The 21,877-nt window shown below is 40.5% G+C and overlaps 1 protein-coding gene across 1 annotated transcript in view; it reads left to right on the top strand.

Moving 5' to 3' along the window:
- Nucleotides 1–658: 658 nt before the first annotated feature.
- Nucleotides 659–21,877, top strand: part of LOC128707361 (protein slit) — a 103,776-nt gene continuing 82,557 nt past the window's right edge. The window contains exon 1 of the mRNA XM_053802313.1: nt 659–900. Coding sequence (XP_053658288.1) covers nt 659–900 — 242 coding nt within the window. The remainder of the gene's footprint in view (nt 901–21,877) is intronic.

The following is a 21,877-nucleotide window of genomic DNA, read 5'->3' as shown; positions in this document are numbered from 1 at the left end:
AGTGATTACACATCAAGTTCCACTTTACAGTTCTGCAACGCCAACTAAACTGAGGTCTACTGTTGATTGGTAATTAACTGGTAAATTTTGCAAGTGAACAGATGTGTGGTACGGTTGCTCTCGCGCCTTGATTTAAGTCTCAAAATGGTCACTGCTGGTAAAAGGTTTTGCTATTGGAAATTAAAAGCAGAAATGGATCGAGGGTAAAACTCGTATTCAGAAAACAAAACGAACTGCCACAGCAGGCAAATTGGGCTCAGGAAGGATTAGACCATATGTGATAATATTTGCTCCGTAGTCAACGGAGTTTGACTCTGGCCTCGGTATTAGCCTTTTGTTGTGCGACGCTCAAAGTGCCTTTGTTGGAAGTGCGAAAATGTGCGAATTAAAATTATAATCATCACCATTAATTAATTATTTCTCGCAGGTGGAGCATAGTGGTGCAGTGAGTTAAAGAGAGTAGTTCCGCTTGTGTGTGGTTATAGATTTGGCGGTGTTCAGTGTTTGTTTCAGTGCAGTGTGCAAATCGAAATCTCAGGTGAATGTGATCGCTGGAATCGGTAAAACGTGTTGCAAAGCGGAGGTGCTGCATGAAGGAGACCCATACGGTGTCGACATTCACAGCAGCAGCAGCAGCATCAGAAGCGTCTAGGGCAACATGATGACCGTACGCGGGATTTGGTCAGGACCTCAGTTTAAAATGTTAATGCTGCTGACCGTGACGGTAGTGTTGGCGTTGGTTGTGCCATCCAACGAGGAACCGTACGGTGGCGGTGGTGGATATTTCGGAGCAGAAACACGATGTCCGCGGCTATGCGCGTGTACTGGCACGACAGTAGACTGTTCGCATCGAGGATTGACCCAGGTGCCCCGGAAGATCCCATCGGAGACCGATAGACTGTAAGTACTGAGCACGGTTCAATGAGCAAATTAAATTACTTGAGTTAATATCTGTGAACCATTGCTGCATTTGTATTGCGGTTGGTGAAAGCATTATAATTTAAGAACTCAATTTTGGACATCGGGTCAATAACCAAATTAGCTATTGGAAATCAACATTTATTCGATTCGAAAATAAGTTATAAAGTTGCGTCTCTTACGCCATACTCGTCACTGCTTTCCCTGGATTATACATTTCATTGTTCCACATAATGCATTGCTCAATAACATCTCTCTTTCAAAACGCATCAGCTTACCATTCTCGGCATCTCGACCACTGGTGTACGGCGATGCAACTCGTTCACCCACGCCAATAATATCGTTTTTCGATTTATCCCCGACGCGCACCTTCGCAATGACGTTGTTAAAAAAGGATTGAGGAACAAGTAAATAACTCAATTACGGAACGAGCACGACCACCACTGTGTGTTGCAGCTCTTCTATAAAAAGCACATGAAACGCATTCCTCGTTTTGCTCAGCAATATGTGTATATGTCGTGTTTTTTTATCCTACCCTTACTTTCAAAGAATGTCGCAAAAGTCTGGTCTGTACGGGATGTGTGCCATGTATTGAGGCACGAGCGGTGGATTTACATCAAACAACAAAACCCTGAGCCAAATAGTTCCACGGTGGATTGGAGATAAATAAAATACGAATTAAAATGTAAAACATACCACAGGGCCGCGTCCACCCACATGAGATCCAACGAGGGTTTTTTTTTTGTTATTGACGCGAATTGGTTGTTGACAGACGGTCCGTATGAATCTGTAGCAGATTGTGGTCCTAGGGTGGTTCCTAGAATCGCGGTTGGCTGGGACTGTCGGTACTGTTTTTCATCGCGACGGCTTTTCAATCAGCCGCCACGAAGTCGTTGAAAGGCGTTACACCGGTTGGGATTTATCTCGTTGAATTGTGAGGCGGCGTTTGGCTTCAATCGCACGCCACATGAAGTATTTATTCTGGTAAACTCGATCGACTGGTTGTGGTGAATGTCTATTGAACAGAAATTAAAACACATTTTTATACGGGTTTCAAGCGATTGCATTTGAATATGTTTAATGTATTTCCTCCTAATTTAAAATAAACTCTGCAAGAGAAGAGTTAAAGCTGGTATTCAGAGTGGTCTAAATATTGTTCTGTGTCCTGAGAAAAAAAGAAGATTCGTTACGTTATGACGAACGGTAAACTCTGTAGATATGAGTCGATAAAGTATCGTTTTTGTTGCGCGACGGTTGATTATGTCCCATTATCGTCGATTACCATTTTATGGAAACGGTGTTTTTATTGATTTTTTATGAGCGCTCCTCATGCATCCCACGATGTTCGCACACACTTGATTGGACGACGAAAGTATGTTCATTCCCAAACAGCAAAAATAGTTGGACAGCAGAAAGGTTGGCTAGTGAATTGTAGCGGTACATCTACACTAGACGAACAGAGCTCGTGTGTTTGATCATTCAAACCCATTCCTAAAGTTTGGGCCGAAAAAGCGAATGATCATATTTACATGTTCGCAGCATGATCATTTGTCTGATCATTTGTCGTTTTGTCGTTGTTGTCATTAACCCCGAAGGTGAAAGGGCTTTCGAATTTATAAACGACTGATCGTAAAACCAAATTGACCACATGTAGCAGAAATGCGCGATGAGTGGAACATTTTATTGGGTGGATTCGTAAAGGAAATTGTTCTTGTGTTCGGTGTTCAACAGTTTTTTTGTTGACAGTGAGGTAGGAGATATGCGGAATAAAGCATTCGGATTTGTTTAATGTAATATTGCAGCAGAATATTAAATGCTTCATTCCAGAGACATATTGATCCGAATTCGTTTGTAATGGATGTAATAAAGAGGATCAAGAGCTCATTTTCGTACAACATGTATGGAAACACGTTTTCTTTATCGATACGCTCCACAAAATTCCACTGCAAATGGAATTATGAGCATGATATTTTGTTTAATGTTTGCTGACAAACGATGACTTCAGCAGAAAAAATCAATCGGTTAGTGAAACTCTTTGGGTTTTGTTGTGCTAATAAAAGCTTCTGAATTTGGCTTCTGACAGGTCTGAAAAGATGAGCTTTGTGCAGGACGAGGAACGAAAGTCAAAGCTGCCGTCCAATATTCTTTTCATGTCGAGTTTTTGCCTCATTGTGCCATCACTTTTGATCCATTCTCACGTCATCAGCTATGACCCATCCAATTTGCTGTCTGCACCTTGTTAACAGCCAGTAGTCGTGGCAAATCGCACACAAAATTAACCCAAACACGAACCATGACTCTAAACCTCAAAATAATCATTTGGTTGAATAGAAGGTCTCGATGGTTTCTTTTGCGTTGGTTATTGTATTCATAGGAACGACAGGGGAGGGAAAAGCAGCTCACCCATAATCGACAGGAACGAACCTCCTTCATTGGAGGCAGTATTCAAAGTGCAGAAAATGGTGATGATGAAGCACCGACATGACACGCAACAAAATGTCTATTCATAAACGGTAGATGAGTTATGGAGAGTTTTATTGGTCTCATCGATTAGGGGCGATGTCGTGCGCGCGTACCGATCTCAGTTGTTGGCGTTTTATTTTCGCCTGAACCCAGCTAACCTGTCACAGCATGGACGTCTTTTTCACTGCAGCTCTTTTGTGCATCCTTTAGCTAACGCTTGGGTGGTCTGTGGAACACAAGCATGAAGACGAACCGCTTGAACACGACGATGGTTTGTGCCCCCAATGAGCATAACATAACACGAAGCACTGCTGTGAGGCAACTTTCCGCGGAAATGGAGTCAAAATGGAAATGTCAAGCGAGACCTCGAGTCGGTGAAGGAGGTTTGCCGCAACAGTTGACATGTTCATCCATAGGGAGTGAATAAAGATAGAAAGCAATAACAAATTCTGTTCGTTTTGCTGTGGCGATGTTTCATGGATATATTTTTATTCGTTTTGGCTGTCTATACATCTCCGGAACGTGTTGAGTGAAAACGGGAGATTATTAAACTGAGCTTGAGGCTGCTCATACCCAGATGATTTCCCGAGTGATAAAATGCATTTCATTTTCTCTGGTGCATTTTTGAGCTGTGTGTAAAACCATTACATGCGCTTCAATCAACAAAAGAGACAATGACCACGGCGACGATGTTGTCATTTTTTCCTATTATCCTTTGCTTTATAGTTCTCTTTCGTGTAGCGCCCACCCGGGAAAAACAAACCTCGTAATAATATGTTAATAACATAATTAACATAATTAACGCATGCTGATGTGTGGAACCTATGTTCATGTATCAATTTTCAGTGCTATTCCATTGCCCTTTCATTTACCGTTGTTGCATGGAGTCCTTTGTGTCTTCACTAACCGCCAAACGAAATCTGCGGTAGGTAATTTAGTAAACGATTGATCGTTCTTCTGTACACGACTTTCTTGGTTAATTGTGGCACAGTTTAGCTCGTCTTTGCAAAGGCGCAAGAGACCTTTTTCTTTTGATTTTGCAACAACCTTTGCGACGCTTTAACCGCTTGAGTTTTCATAATGTTGCAATAACAGATAACAAAAATGATGAATTGTTGTTTGTTAAATTTCAGTATTTTATTTAACATTCTTCTTTATTAAGTTGAATTTCAATAAATTGCATGATTTCATTTGATTGCTGTTTTAATCACTTTCATATTGTGTTTTGTCAAGGTCAAGTATCTCATGCAGCCAAATAAAAATCTGATTGGAAATACATCGTGTGTAACATTTTATTAAAGTGACTATTTTTTTGATAAGTTATTGAACAAACATCCAAAAATTAACCATTAGTTCGTGTAGCTATTTATGTTGTGAAGTGCAGACAATAAATGTTTTGTGCATATTTTCTACAAGGAGACCATATTTACTATCCTATATAAAAAGGCTTTGTTTTTGCTTATTCCTTAAGCAAATAACATCAATCTCTATTATCACCATCATAATCATTGTCATCATGGTAATTTTTATCGACTGCGCATATGTCGTTATCCACTACAGCTTTTAGCTAGGATTCCATCCTACCTATCCACGTGTTGTGCTGGGAGATGTTTATCCAAAGGGTGAAGTTCTTCGGATGTTGTGCACTATGTAAACTGTGGAAATGGAAAAGGTAAATATGCGACAGTCACTATCAGATCTGTACTCCACCCAATCCCAACCAAACCAATGAAACAAAGCAAAAACAGTATGCTAGAATCTCTCATCTTTTGTGGGAGAAGTTTGTTGCGGTTTCGAGTGCTTCGGATGGAAAGTGCACGTGGAATGCGGGATTCTACGTAGCCACTGTCGAATGGCGAAACCCCATAATGGAAAAGCAAAAGATGGAGCACTTTAGGGCACAGCGTAGATTCTTATCTGAATGGTCGTTCTGGACGATAAGTCTTTCGGTATTCAATTTATACCGTAGACACCCAATCGGAGCAACCTCATCTGCATCCGGTGGGAAGTTACTTTTTCCCGAAACAGGAATCGTTTGTGTAAAGTTTCGCAACGTTCGACTTCACTAACAAGCTGTTCCATGAATGGAGACTTTACGGCAACGAATGCAATGGAAAACTGTTGGTGCAAGAGTAACGCCAGTTAGTACTCGGCACATGCTGAATCTGAGCTGATGGGTAGGAGTGAAACAGAATGTTCGTTCCTATCACTATGACAGACCGACGGATGTCATTGCAGATGCACCCTCGGACGAGTGCTGTAAGTGTCAGACCGAGCTCTGCGGTATTATGTTTGCTAATTCATGGCGTCAGAACTCTTTTACCTTTTTCCCATTTTCCACGCTGCTCGGCCAGTCATGGGACGATGCATCTCAGTCGTGCAGGAAACGATGCAATCTCTGCAGTAGAATCCCTTTAACGATTCATCCCAAGCGACGCATCACGTAGAATGCGTAGATCCACCTCTGTCCAATCGCCATGAAAGCCCGCATTAGACCACTTTTAAAGTGCACAAATAAGAGCAACTCTTGAGACCTCGATGGTGTTACCGCACTCGGTGTAAAGTAACACTCATTACGTATCCCATTGGTGAGAGGCTTACTCCTGCTCGAGTTTGCAATGAGACAGTAAATAAGAGGTTAACCACAGTTCAGGATCCAACGCATAGACGTCTGAGAGGAAAAGTTGGTCGACCGACGTACGTTGGTACTTAAACTAAGCTGCAGTCCCATCCTGGGCTGTGGTAATGATGGTCAATTCAACATCCATCCTTGTTTGTGTCCAAACAGATTCAAACCGTTTGACAAGCTGGACAGGTTGAGCATAGGCGGTGTTTACTTGGAGAAAGCAAAACAAGTGCTTCGAAGTATGGTAAATAAGCGCAAAAATTATTTCGATTGCTCATAATTCTTGCAACATAATCTAATGAAATACCTATTTCATGTTGAAGCTCGAATAAATCTGTTCGTGATGGTTGCCAGTCGGTCAGTAAGTGGCAGATTTAATTGAAGCAAACTTCGCTTAAGCACGTTTATAATGAACTATAAACTTTCCGTCACAGTTTTAGTTTTCCTGACACGAAGCCCCGTACTTTTTGTATTTCGTGACCAAACCGATGTATCAGACCATCACCGATAACATCGAGGGAAAGTCGCTAATGAAAATAGTCATTTGCGCCTCAAGAAATAGTGGCGTAGAAAAGAAAGAGCGAAACACGGTTCTAATTCATTGGATTCTGAAGGATACTTCGTAGGTCGTTACAGAGCTACGGTGCTGCAGTTTTTAATGCTTTATTTGCAACGTCTAGTGCAATTAGTGAACAATGCTACCAAGGTGTTCTGTACCGATTTGTTTCCGTTTCTTTCCGTGGTGTTGGTTCCAGTTTTTCCAGCCAATGTTAAAGGTAAATGATTGAAGTCACTTGACACATCGGAATGTATTTGAAGCTCACCTTTGATGGTACGTCTAGGCAAACCGAGGTCCAACAACTAATGACGGAGCAAAATGGGACAAAAATGAACGTTTCTACTGTACAATATAGTGTCTGCTGGAATTTTCCCAGTCACGTCACGATCGGTCAAGCAGCCGGTGTTCCGGTCGGAGGATGTTGAAATGGGTTGACTGGACGATTGATGTGTTCCGAGCAACGCACCAGCAGCAGCGCATTGTGCCCATTGATTGTAGCTAAAGCTCTGTGTTTTGAGCTGCTTTTTAACACGTCGGTGCAACCAGCCAGATGATTAACTTGCCTTCGTGTGCAGAACTCGTCAAGTCCGTCCATGCAGCGTGGAGCACATCAGACACTCATGGTACGCAAAAAGACCCCGAAGTCATCAGCGGTGTTTTTGCTGGTCTACGCTCCGACTTGACGGTTCGTGTCACAGTAGCTGTTAAACGTTCCGGACCACGAAATCACGCTTTTGAACCTTCCATGCACTTGACCTCCGCGTGTGAGTTGGTTCTGTGGGTAAAGGCTAGTGAATGGCTAGGTTGGATGCTGGGAGACCTTAGACAGGTCCAGCGTGACGTGATGATAGTCGTGTCTCAGCGGTAGTCGTGTGCTGATGGGAGCAAGAATATCGATCGATAGGATTTTAATTAACAATCCGATACATCCAATTACCATCTCAATGAGTCCACTAAGGTATCGACAGTTTGTTTCATTTGGCAGTGTTTCTTAATTCTATTGTTCATGGAACCAGTTGATGGTTTTTAACGGTTCGAATTATTTAGTGACATTTTCGATGCAGTCAACTACATTCCTCCAATACACTAAAGTCTGGTTAGGTTCTGTCATCGCGTTGTTTCGCGATGGAAATTGTGTCCGTTTCAATTATAAAATCAATTATTCACGATGCCCGGTTCCGTGTAGCAGTTTGATACAATATGTGTGGTTTATGTGATGAAAGACTTAGTCCAGCCGCGAAAATAGTTTGCGTACATCGAGTTCAATCACGTGAATGTCAATTTTCCCTACATTCTCACTCACTCACTGCAGCAATTGTCAGGAGATTGCAGCGCGGCACATTGGTTATTCGTGTGAAAATCTGGTCACATGTCATTCGCAGACATACTGACACAGAGCAGCACGAAAGCAAGCATGAAATAGTCAAAAGTCAGCAACGGAAAATGTGCCAGAACAAAAAGCTACGTTTTGGAATGAGTTGTTTGAGCGTTGGTGAAATTGGCCTGTTTGAATAGTGAGAATGTGCAGTAATGGATGAAATAACAAAGCGGAAGCATTCAAGCGGGGTCAAATGGTGTTTGAACAAAACCCCTCGCTATGTCACCATCTAAAAGCATGGAGTAGTGAAAACGTTCACACATAAGTACTTTAAATGTTTGAAAATAAAAGCAAGCAGACTTCATAAATAAAATATTGCAGCTCATGTAGCCGACTCACATCGAAAGCTTTATCCAATTAATATAAAATATATATTTTCGTTATGTCTAATGGGGCAAAGTACATTTAATTATTGGTGGAATTTTTTATAGATGTACATAAATGAATGGATTAAAAAAATAATTGATATCTCGTGGCAATTTGCTTGAAGTGTTTAATATTATACCTAACCGAAATGTTCATTCCAATATTGTAATTGAAATGGAACCAATATTGTAATTGTCGAATTGTAATCAATCCACAAATGTTACTGACACGTTGTTTAGAAGAACTGCAATCGAATTACAATTGATTAAGTGATGAATTGCAGATAAGTTCAAAGTAAATTGTGTACATTTTATTATGGCGTTTTCGCATAGGTTTACTAGAAAATAACACAATAATTATTATTCATAACGGTTATGTAAAGTGAAGAGCAAAACTGTTTCTTCGAAGAGGAGTTTATTGTAATGCTACACGTATACTCCAACACGAATACTTCGTACCCCATAAATCAGAGCACAGTTTTTCCTTAAAGCAATTACTGTGGCCAGACGGACATCTTTTCGTGATCACTATCGTGCGTTGCATCGTAAATTTTATCGTGCTCGTTCGTGCATTCGCCAGTACCCAAAGCCCAGAACGGTTGTCGCACGGGAAGGAAAGGTTGTCGCCTAGTTCGAAAGACTTACTGCATTCACTCGATCTACTGCACAAATGCATTTCGCTACTACCGAAGTACGAGGCACGGTGCATATGGAACACACGGCCAGTGGACGTACGCTGCCGTGAAAAGAGTTATTTCAATTTAATTGAGATTATCAAATAGATTTACGATGACATTGGGCAAGGAAATGTGCCACCACGACCGGCGTGTATACTCCGAAAACTGGCAAATAGGTGCGCTGTGACGACAAATTCTGGTTTTTCTTTTCCAATGAATTGACCAACCGTGACTGTGAGTCGGTCTTACGCGAGGAGCTTGAAGCATCATGAAGAGAAGGAAACTACTAAGTGGGTGAAGTGAACGTGAGATATTTAGAGTGTGTAACTCGACTAGTTCGTGATGTTTGTATCGGTTTATTTTTCAATATGTTTCGATGGATCGTGCGGGAGAGCCTGTTCACAGACAGCCACATTTGCATAATCTTAATTAATAGTAATTTGTTGTTTGTACAGCTGATCGTTTGCATTTCAAGGCAGTTGGAATGCAATTCATGATCGTCATGGAAGGGGTGCATTCTCTGGATGGACTAAGCTGTGTCTCTCTTAAATTATACACGTTGCAAGTAATGAGAGGATTCCACATCAATGTCTTCTACTGGAGACTTAATCGATTTTGACAGTAGGAGTGTAGCAGAGACCAAAGTATCAGGTGTGGTACGCTCTTCGGTTCTTGAAGAAGTATATATTTAGCAAAGAATAGTGCTCTCTGCATGTAGATAATTGCTATTAACTTTAGCCACTATAATCCACTTCGCAAGCCTGCGATGCAACAGGATAATTTCGACAGCTTCGAAAAGTGTATTGCAGGCCTTTATCCTGTCCTTCGTGTGATTTTAATACACCCTTTCTGTGGTTTATACTCATTAACATCGGTTCCCTGTAGCAGAACTCGCATTCACACATTTACCTGCAATTGATTTTAAGCTCTTCATTTGCATTATAGCGCACCATAAACCTGGTGCTGCCGGCTATAATCTTAATCGCTAATTACCATGCGTTCTGCTTAATAATATTCACCGCGTTTTCGCCATGGGTCTCTCTTTCCCGTATTCGTCGCATTTCTACCTGTACCTTTCGGTTCGCGCTTTCGTAGCACGCGGATAGGACGGCGGGTACTTCATATGCTAATAAAGTAATTAAGCAATTGAAAATCCAAGCGCACCCCCCGGCGTCGCATATGGCTGGTGCTCGGGCTTAGTTGGCTGGCATGTCGGTACCGGTTCCATTTCGACTATCACCCCTGCATGTCCTGTTCTGGTTGTGTATATGTCTGTGAGTCGTGTAATATCGTCGTCACATCATAAACTGAAAGCTCTTCAGAAGTGTACTCGAGGAGTGTTTAGAGGACTTTAGGAGCAAGTGTTTTCCGTAGTCGGTCCAACTAAATCCTCTTGCCAGCCTAATGGATACAGGGTGTGTAGCAGTCGCTCATTAATGCACGTTCACGGGACGATGGATTCGTCCGTCCTTTGGTCAAACCAGCTTAGAGAATGGAGTTATATGAACGGAAATCTCAAACTTACTCAAACAAGCCTCACTTAGCCACTTGACCATTGGTGGTAGCTTCTTCCCGGAGCGTATGGTTCAATCTGAAGGCTGGTGGTAATTTTTCGATAGACAATGTTGCCGACTAGCAGCCAACAAACACGAGATAATACGTTTGTTTGATTTTATCGTAAGCTTTGTTTGACTTATATTTAGCAGCTGAAGGTTTAATGCAACAGGGTGAAAAGAACTTCTATTTTACACCACATTGGAGGGAAACGATCAACCTTTAACGTTGTTCTGTAGGAACTGAATCCATTTAAGCGTTACGAGTTCTTACAAGTAATAGAGTTGATGTGATGTAAACATTTATTTTTACACAGGATATCCATGTTTCAACCCGCATGGAGGCATGTACTGGAAAACATGAATATTCGTCTCGTTTTATCACACTGACGAGTAGTTTATTTTTCTTGCGAGGTGTGAAAATGCTCCTCTGAAACACGTTACGGCACTTTTCCTACGCATGTTGCATTATTTTCGCACGATCAATGATGCCTTCCGGCTGACGGTCGTTCCGCGAAACAGCTGGAAGAAATCATCGCTTATTAAATTAAAGAGGAATGAGCAATGCAGGTTGGGTGGTTGGCTGGCGTCGTCAAATCGAGTTAGCGCCAGCAGCTGAAACCAATTCGGAAAGAGTTGAGGCACTACGTGGTACACGTGGCAGAAGAGAAGGTTTGTTGTTAATCATCAACGCATTAGGTACTTTGGACGAGGCAAATGAGTTGCACGAGGTTGGGTCGAGAGTGCAAACACGAGATGATGGTGTTGTTTGCGAAATTCTTTCGTTTGCGCCGGTGGGTTCTGTAGATGCGTATGTGCTCGTTGATTTGTGCGTTGTTTCTGCTTGCTTCCACGAGGCTTTGGTTGCTCCTCTTGTTTTCCTTCCTTTCGCTCGCAATAATTCTGCAACAAGATTCGCAGTTTTTTCTCGAAACCGCTTTGATGTGGCCGGAGAAATTATGTGGCTCATAAAACGCTCATTTTATGGACAATTAAATTTAGCAGCTAATTTCAGCACCTTTCTTGGCTACGGTGTTCTGGCTGCTGGCTTGTTGATTGTGTTCGCTACCCTAAGAGTTTTTTCGTGATGTACAAAGTTCGACAGAAAAAGAAAAAGTTCATCGACATTGCAGCAGCGTCAACGATTACAACCTCATCAGCGTTCGCATCAGATCGTAAATGGTCCCATGAGAAAATATTTTTTGATTAGCTGACTAAAGCCAGATGAATTGTTTTTTTCTGCAGAATTATTAATTTTTTCCATAGATAAGCTTCTTTGCTGGACTTTACTAGCAAAATTTAAGTAATATTCTCATCGATTACTGCATGCATTGGGCTTCGGATGCTGAATACAGGAACATCCAAAAAGCTAAAGCAGTAATTTCAAGCTAACTGTTTAATGAGTCTTGTACGTATTAAATGCATCAAATGTTACGGGAACCATTAAAACCCTCCTGATGCTACCCATAGAAACACAGCACAATGTGCAAACGAACAACGGAGATACACTGAAGCCCGTTGACAAACGACACACCGTTGTTCTGGTGTTCTCACCCGAGGCGCATTTGTTTCGTACTCCGAAGAATCGCAATCTGCAGCAAACAGACAAAAGCATCACCTCAATCAGCATTCTACTGATGTTGTTCAGCTGTTCTCTTGGTTGGTAGCATTGGGACGAACGAGAGGATGTACCACCGTTAACGGAACCCACGAACGAGCTTCTGAGGTCATGTCTGCAAACAAGCGCACAAACGTCCGCACTGGTAAATGTTGGATAGCTACATTGGCGGATCCTTGGCGGGGAGTCTTCCGTTTGTACGTTCTCTTTATTTGCATTTGCAAGTAAGCAAGGTGCATGTAGCCTGAGGGTGTTCAGGGAAAATATTTTAACACACTGCATAGCATGAAGCTGTCGTGTTCTTTTCATGTTGTGAAAATCGTGCAACAGCAGGGTCGATCGAAGGGGAGCTTGATGAAAGTGGCCCCTAGCAGCACCATCACTATCTGATGCGTAAAATCGTCAACATCCAACAAAGCTCGACGAGGGCCTGAATGCATGTGCAAGTAAATGGTTAAATTAGCGCACAGAGCAAACATGAATGTGAGGACTCCTAGTTGCAATGCTTGCAGTTCCAGTTCCAATGCTGCTTACAGTGAAGTTAGTCAATGGTGAGCAGAATATATTTTCAATTCTTTCCGGTCACTCAATGAGTTTGGCCAATTTAGACAATTAAAGTGGTCGAACGAGTGGAAAGCTCGTATCTAGCTCGTTAGAGAATAAATTGTAAAAGAGTTTTAACAACAAGGAGCATTTACTCCAGTTTTCTCCTTTTGCTCCTTTAGTTTAGTTGTTGAGTCATTTTACTGCATTCGGCAATGTTGACAGATTTATTTAAATGTTCAATGTGCTTTAGAAATAGCAAATCTATTTGTGATAGATATCTTATACAAATGGCTAACTCCTTTGATCTCCAACACCCTAAAACTAAAGTATTTTATTTTTACATAATTATCATGATCAGTTAACATTTGTCTTGTTTTACATACTAACATTGCTTCCGCCTCGAAAAATGGATAAATGCTCATCACCATGCTACCGAACAAAAAAAAGATACAACAAATGCTTCTAAAGTTGGCTGCCAAAACTAAAATGACTTCTGAGTTGCAATTTATATCATTCGAAAAAGAGTTTCAAAAAGCACTGGACATGACCATGGCCATTGCCCCATCAGTCACCGGCTAAAGTTTCAGTGGTGTGAAAAACTCATTACTTTCATTCGTTGCTTTCAAATCTCATTCATCTTCGGCTGACTTACAACCCTTGCACAGTTTGTACGAAGCTTTAAAGTGTGAAGTATTTGAGTTGAGTGGTGCTTTTTAGTATCAGCGTTCTTTTATGTGTTTTCGCAGTGGTCTCGAGATTCTCTGAATGTTTTTTTTTATTGCCCCTGAAAGTTGGCTATGACGGTCTCTTACGTTATTTAATCCTATTTTCTTTACAGTATCCATCTTTAATGTAGAAGGATGTATTCTGTTCATCACATTCTTTACTGCTCCTGATCATGAAAGGGGTTTTTGAGGTTAAGGACGTAGATGGTATAAAGATTTTTATACTGAGTCTCGGGGCGGCTAGTTGTACATATTTTTTTATATAATCATTACGCTTTCCTAATCATCAAAGGTGTGTTAGTTACATGGACAAGATATCTCTCCCTGTTCGAAGACACATTGTTGTTATGCCCAGTCGTATCTTGCTTTATCTTAATTCTCATCTAGAATGAAACGTATTTTATTATCATCACAATAAAATTTCGTCACAATCGCTTCACTGAAGTGTTTCATCGCCAATTTCAGCAGTAGGAAATGTTTTAAAATTTTATTACAGATCGCATCTTAAAAACCCGCCGAATGCAAAATATTTCAACCAACTATCTTGATCATAAATTGGGTCACCTTACGTTAGCAGTTTTTTGGGCTGATAGTAAAAGCAAATGGATGAGAAGATGCAAATGGATGGATGGAAGATGAGAGGAGAATAAAAATAAATGGAAATGCCAGAACAGTGTTTCGCGGATACGTGGAATATAGCACCGCCATGAATACTAAAGCGGCTCATAAAGCTTCAGAAGAAGCAGTCAGCGATCAGGAATCTTGACCGAGTCATAAACGTTAATTCTCTCGACATCTTGGTGTTTGAACATCGTATAACTCGAATAACGCCACGTTGATTTCCGTACTTATAGCACATACAAAAGTTGATCAATCACTACTGAGACATGCAGGGTTGTAAGTTGATTATAACTTACTATATTGCGCTCAGGAAATCAAATTTACAAACAAACAGTCATACAATAGTTATTGGAAATGCAATAACAATTGTTTCGTTCCACATAGTTTCTTAGATTTAGATCGGGACATCATTAACGTTAAACTTGTTTTGCTACTTCCAACTGTGTGCCGTTTACCAGTTCGACACCTTGCAAAGTGTAGATTGTTTCCACTTTTTTCACGCACATGAATCACCTCATAGGGGATCCATTCACAGACGCAGTGCACATTGGCATAATTTTCACAGCTGCATCACGTCGAGATGCGCCCAGTTGCTTTTCAGAAAAGTGTAAAGGGCTTAAACCACGATACCACTCGCTGTGATGAGCTCTCCGCGTTCTTGTGCAAAGCAACCAGAGTGCCTTGGAGTCTCTGCAGTGCTGCAGCACCGCTAGAGTAATCATTGGACCATTTTCAATCAGCTTGAAACACAACGGGTAAACCACACTTCATCCTCCGTTCTAGGCGTGCTTCGAGAGGCAATGAAATGAAATGATTACCGATAATGATTATTATTTTCGTGCTCAGCGATCCAATCAACGCACGCGCGCACTGGGTCTGCGCTATTCGAACTATCCGAAAGGAATGGCGCATGCTTTGCCTACGAAAGCTGCAAGAGCACACATTCACATATTGCTAAAGATTAATAGGTCCATTAACCATAAATTACTGCTCAGAGATGATTCTGCGATTCAAGGCGCTACAAAACACCTCTGAACGGGTTTGCCGTACGGTGGACAGGAAACTTGCTAAACCTGATCCCAGATTCAAGACCAAGTCATAAAAGCAACATCAAAAAACGCTTTGCATTTTATGCCGAAGTGTGAACGTTTGGCGTTGTCGGTATTGGGATTCTTACTCTTTAGAGTTGCTCTTAAAATTGGTTTCAAATTTCAAATAGCAGAAGCTGATAGCAAAGCCGAATTGTTACTTTTTTGTTTACTTTTTCCATCTTTTTCTTCATTAGTATTAATATTTATCCACCTGTCTTCTTTATTTCAGGTAAGTTCTTTTGGATCAGTGTTGTTGAAATTCTGAATACAATCCTATCGTAAGTAAATAAGTCCTTTTAGTGTACTTGAAATATACACAAAACAACAATCTCTTTTTTTCACAAACAGTCAGTAGGAAAAATTCCTTCAGTCTACCATTTTTAACAACATAAAATTAAACCTTGTGGCTTCTTAGTCATGAAGACGAGAAAAGGCACGTCCAATGTGTTTCATTTGATCATTTTGCTCGGTAGTGCAGATGCACAATTATGAGACTGCACACTTAACGACTGTACTGCAGTTTTTCTTTTCCCAGCCAAGCATTGCAACGTTTGTGAATGAAACAAAGTGCCTCCCGACCACTGCAATGAGCTCCCTCTTAACTACTCACGTAACTCACGGCTTATTTAATTTGCAAAGTTTTAAGAGCAAATTCATGGATACTGGAGGACAGAATGAGAATATTTTTTGTGTATGTGTGCCTCGGTCTACAATGAAATACAGCATTTAGTGTGCGATGAGGTTATTTTTTCAACTGAAGCGCGATTAGGTTATGTTTCTTGCCGGTTCGTTTGTATGTTATGCTTTGTGCAGTCTGCATGGCTGCACTGGTGACATTTACAAATTTACCTTTAATGAAATTCACTACTGTCTGTGATGTATAAGGTGAGTATACATCTTAAAGTAAGACTACGCCTTTTATTTGTAAACTGCAAATATTTTACATAAGTTTATGTTATCTTCTTCGCTTTAAATTCATCTTCAACATTCCCCAAACGGCAAAAATTCGTACTTTTGTCACTTCAGTCAACCAAATCTGTGAAAGTTAGTCATCAGAACAACCGTGAAATTATTTGCATTTTGAACTAACTTTCGAGGTATAAACTTTTTCTCAAGTCATGCCCAATCATTCTTTCCACAATCTTCCCGAGGTTCTTTTTCGAAAGTTCTCGGTTCATGAGCATTTCCTTGTGTTTTATTGTACATTCAAACGTAAAAGTAAATCTTCAGGAATTTCTTCTTTGGCGGCTTTCACCATCATTTATTCAGCGCTTAATTAACACACTGTCATCCTGTCATTGCCAGCGACACTACGCCATCAACGCTCGTTGGTGTTACTAGTCATAGTCTATTCAACAATCCTCTTCCGCAGGATTGTTGTCATCTGATTTTGTTTTAGCTAATCTAGTTTTTGTGTTATCTAATGATAGAAACATAACTTCAATCAAACCTTAAACTTATCACACTGTGGTTATCCAATGTATTCATCTAAGTGATAACATTAGTATTCAATATGAAGCATAGAGAAAGATGCGTGATTATGTCTGCTATTTGGATCGGTTTTTTAAATATAAACTTTCCAACAGTGGAACAAACAATAAAGAGTTCATTGTGTTCCCTATTTGAAACATGTACTTAATACAAACAAATACTGTGTTCACATAAACCGATCGTACACCTGATGTCTTCTATAGAAAGCGTTATCGAAGCTCTGGTCCCGTACATTCCTCGTTGACCGTTCCCGATGAATCTGTTAACACCCAAACAACGACCATTGCCTCCAAGCGATGACGATTTGTTATTCCCTGCAGTGAGTGCAACACCAACAGTGTTTACCGATCGCGACCACAACTATTACTTTGTCTGGAGTCGTTCAAGTCAGTCAACTGAACGCTGAGCCAGAAGGAAACAGTTTATACTAGCAACGCTAACCACAATATTCCCTTTTACATACGTCTTCTGTTGCACAGACTATGCTGTTACATGTTATACGAAAACCATTACAAAGTTCATTAAATATGTATTTGCCTGTAGCGTCTTGGCGCCGTCTCCATCAACGTCGTCGTCCAGGGCGTCGTTGGTTAGTCAAGCAAATGGGATAATGGTTGTTGGCGTACGTGCGTGTGGACACAATCGATTACTATAGCATAAGGGCTAATGTTGAGTGCGTTTCTTTCTTTAGCGTGGTTTTATCCATTCGCGAGGGTCGAATGGTTCCCTTGGCGGAAATTGTTCGAAGGGCTTTGGTGATTGTTTGATTGATTTTGTGCAGTTATTAAATATTAATCACTTTAGTTGTCTGCCTTCTTCCTCTTAATAGATTTCAAATTTAGCTCCTAAAGTTCTGAACTGACTTTGGTAGTAATATTTTAATCTGTAATTTAAAACGCACATTTTTATAATTTTGCTCTTCTTATATCATAATTCACAATAATTTATCACACACTTTCCATCATCCGGTCGATCGAAGTAAAGCTATATTTATCCATTACTGAACGTCCCACTTTCCTCATGATCGGGTTGTAGCGTTAAATGTGTCACACTGTGGCATAACTTTGCCGCAACCACACAGTTTCCTTTCGATTCAGTTGCAACCATCCCTCGTTAACTCTTCCCTTCTGCCAGTAAAAGTCAAAACCGTCGGCATAAACCAAGCGAGAATCACGACCTTAACGCTTCTCCACCATCCAGCGTTCAACCGTGATACGTTTCTGGCCTGCAGCAACCAGTGCTTTCTTCGCATGGTTCCGGCTTCACTGTGTGTAGTCAGACATATCCGACACTCTGGCTACATAAATTTGCGCTTTATCATGTTGTCAATTATTTCGAGATTAATTAGATCGGTGGCATGGAAGTGGAAATTTATAATCACGAAAAACAAGCGTGCTTCTTCTCGTGCCATGCCGCTTAGCATGGTAAACAAATTCAACGAAACGGAAATGTTGTCATCGGCGGATGGGTTATGGAACATGAGATCCTCAATCGTCGTTGGTTTTAGTTTTGTTGGAAGAGGGATGAATTCGCCAGTGTCAAGCGTTGTTATGAGTAGCTGTGAATTGTAACCCGCAACCAGATGACTAGAAGGGGTTTAAATTATATCGATGAGATGTGTGCTGTCGCTATAGTTGTTAGAGAGATTGTTTTCGACATGATTGTTTATTCATGACATCAAGGCTGTACACAAAGCACGAGGCTTTCATACACACGGAAATCTTTCCAACAGGGGTTCGCTCTGGCAGCCGGTTGTCTAGCAATTGCAGTGCTGAAGCGCTTATACCCAAGAGTCATTAAAATAATAATGAAATGGTGTTATTAAGCGGCTCTATCACCAAATCAACATATGAATAAGAGATTGATTTGGTTTTTGCCGATGACATTAGATACGCGAGTTTGTCTGTAGGAAACAGCGGCAGATGGCTCGAAGTGGAAAGATGTTTAACTGTAAAGGATTCAATTGAAATGTAACTGAAACAATTTCACAAGTGTTCGAGATCAATTCTAATGAAAAAATATCCTGAATTCTCCTACCAATAAACAGCACACAGGAGTAAAAAAGGGTACAAGATGACCCTAGTAAATGATCCATGCAATGCAATTATTTTAACACATTCCGTTCTGTTGCGCTAATTTCACAGAACGTTACACGAGTGTCTGAAATGAGCCTTGATCACTTTTTTCATCCTTCACTTCATTGCAATCTTCGTCTACAGAAACCTTCGCATAAAGTGAAACCCAAGACAACAGTTGCCTTCTAATCGATGCTAACATCAACACATTAGTCACTTCCGCTTGCATAACCAAGTCGAAGCCAACTCCTCCAGCCACACAAAAACAATTCTTACTTAACCGTATCTCGGCCCGCGTGCCCAGCAGCATAGGGTATTTGCAGCACATAGGGCTAGTTCTTGATTCTTTGAGGGATAAGAGAACCTATGGTTGATTGATGAACTGACAGAGGGTCATAGATTGATTAGGAAAATGGCACTTCTCGAGTAACTCGGAGTTGATTACAGAATTACGCCATGGTAGTCAGTACTGCCCACTGATGGGTGGTCAATGAAGCGATCGAAATCTGCCTCATTCTTTATCCGTTCTGACAGTGTTGGTTGGAAGAAAAGTGTACTCCAATTTCAATGATACGTTGCATTCAACCAACTACACTCCAGCTGTTTAAAAATGGATTAAACTATTCCGTTACAGGTGAGCACTTGTGCAGTAAGGGAATGGGGATCGGAAGACTGATTGGCTAGTTGTTGCAACGCAAAACGATTCACATAATTGCGGGATAAACAAAGCAATTACTGAAATGTTCCTGCAACAATCCGTTTAGAGACTCGTGTGCAACTGTTTGTACCGTAAGTGAATGAAGAGAAGAAAATTAATTCCTGATACAACTACTCCCAACCTCGCTTATGTGCCAGCTTAGTTTGCAGCATATGAATGGTTCTGGTGAATTACAGCTATATTAAGCGCTAAATGGTGCAATTAGGACAAGTTCATAGCATTACCAGGAAAGGTGATTCAAATTTTTCGATCATTTCGTTCTTATCCAAGTCCTTCGCAATTTTTCACAGTACAACAGCCAACTATATTCAATTTTAAATAATACACGTTGCCGTTATTAAGATACATAATAATAATAGTAATAAGATGCATTTGAATTATTATGAAACGTCTTAAGGAAAAGTGTATTGTTAAGGTAACAAGAACTGAGTATCTAATGGGATCAAACGAATAAATTGCATTTCAATAACATATCCAGGACCTTTAATTGAGTTTTCCTATAATACAGGTGATTCACATAACAATCTGCCCGCTCATTACTTTTAACTTTTTCCTTTCTATTCACTGCAATATAAATACAGTTTCACTTCTGTATGCACTCTGCATACAACTTGTAAAACATATTTCTTTTGAACACCATCACTCACTCCGATCGCAAAAGGAAGGTGCTCGTTAGCAGTATACTATAATTGAAAGCAATTGAAAGCAAACATATCGCACGGTGTAAACGTCAAGGGACCTACTGCATTTTTTATCATTCCTTTATAATCATAAATCATCGTTCCAGTCGCTCCGCCCAACGGTCGTCTTCACTTTGAAGTTTAACAACTGGCAATGTATGTTCTTTCTCGAGAACTTCAACATACGGCGGGGAGTTCGGGGTATAACGATAAAAAATAATCAAAGGAAGGAAACATTCTTTCCTCGTCACTCATGCAACATAAGGTTTTCCTGAATCACTGGGTAGAATACCGCAACCTTGCAATACTTCCGCATAAGACAAAATACAATACGAAGCTATTAGTGGTCGAATGGATTGAAGAAATCGGCTGACGTTTGATGTTTACAGTATTGTATGGTACGTTTCTTGAAATACAATTGTTTCCTGACAAAATCGATTAATATTAAAATGGATTATTTAGTATCTTGTTTTTCTAATGAAACTGCCAGTGATTCTTAATATTTTTCATTATTTCAGAGACCAAAAATTGTACGTTAATGGAGGCGCCTAGTACTGCACGATGCGAGCTACATTATTATTCATTTTATTGTTCATGGGCAAAATTCATATCTGTTGATGTATTGGAAAGCTTACCAATCATTTCTTTGTTATTGAACTCACAGCAATACAATTTCCTTGCTTTCACCCAATCGAAAACGGTGCCTGATTTTCTTCGCTTCCTTCCATAAAATAAAGCAATAAAGTGCGGAAATGAAACCTGAAAACAATCAACAACTCGGTCTAACTCTTACGTTGGCACTTTACAAGCTTTTTTACTCTGCATTGAAGGCACTAAAGAAAGAAAGAAAAACTATGAAAATGCCCTACGGATCTACGGAAAGCAAAGCAGGAGGACACGGAAGGGAAGGTTTCAGCAACGGCATTCCATAAGTCCATTAGGCTGGTCGTAAATATTTGGCCTATGTATCCTGCTGTCTCGCTACACTATCCTTTCGATACAACATCATTCCAGAGGATGGTCCAGATATGGCTTTATCACATTTTACGACGTCACGTTCCTCATTTCTGCTCCTTCTATGTTCCTTCGTATTTCATGCCAAAGAGCTGTTGAAAATGAAATCAAACTTTTACAACCTTGCGTCACCACCATTTCGTATCGATTTTTGTTTATTCTGTTCTCGAACGTTGCTCTTTTGGGATCTGAAATAGTCGGAGGCTTTCTTCCAATAGACGATACAAAGCTATCGCTTCATGCTATCGATACATTTCTTGGCGTTTGTTGTTGTGTGCTATGAAGTAAACTCTTTAATCATAACTTCACGCACCAAGATATGATAAGGTCGAACCATTCGAAACCTGGCACACCAGTTGCGCATTTTGTGGTATGCAATCGTCCCTTTCAACAAGAGTTTCTTGTACGGCACAAGGTGCGGAGGAAGGTAAAATTTACCAAGAAAAGCTCTCTTCTGGGAATGACCATGAAGTCATGTAGCAATGTGTAAAAAGAGGGCTTCATGGGCCCGTGGTGACATGTCGAATATTTTAGCGATAAATAACTACGGTTGAATCAGTTTCATCGGAAGCGATTGGTTTTTCCGCACATGCCGGAAGTTCGTTGTGATAAATGGCAAACATACTGAATCAAAATGTCAACCAGACATGGATGGTTCTTTATGCGACTAATCGAACAACTATGCTTTACGATGTTCCAGTTAAACATCCATTTTATACAGAATAGTTTCGAATCATTCTTTTATGCGAAACCTTTTTA

Source organism: Anopheles marshallii, chromosome 2 (genome assembly GCF_943734725.1).
Source record: "Anopheles marshallii chromosome 2, idAnoMarsDA_429_01, whole genome shotgun sequence".
NCBI classification, from domain to species: Eukaryota; Metazoa; Arthropoda; class Insecta; order Diptera; family Culicidae; genus Anopheles; species Anopheles marshallii.
This window is presented reverse-complemented; position numbering and strand designations above follow the sequence as displayed.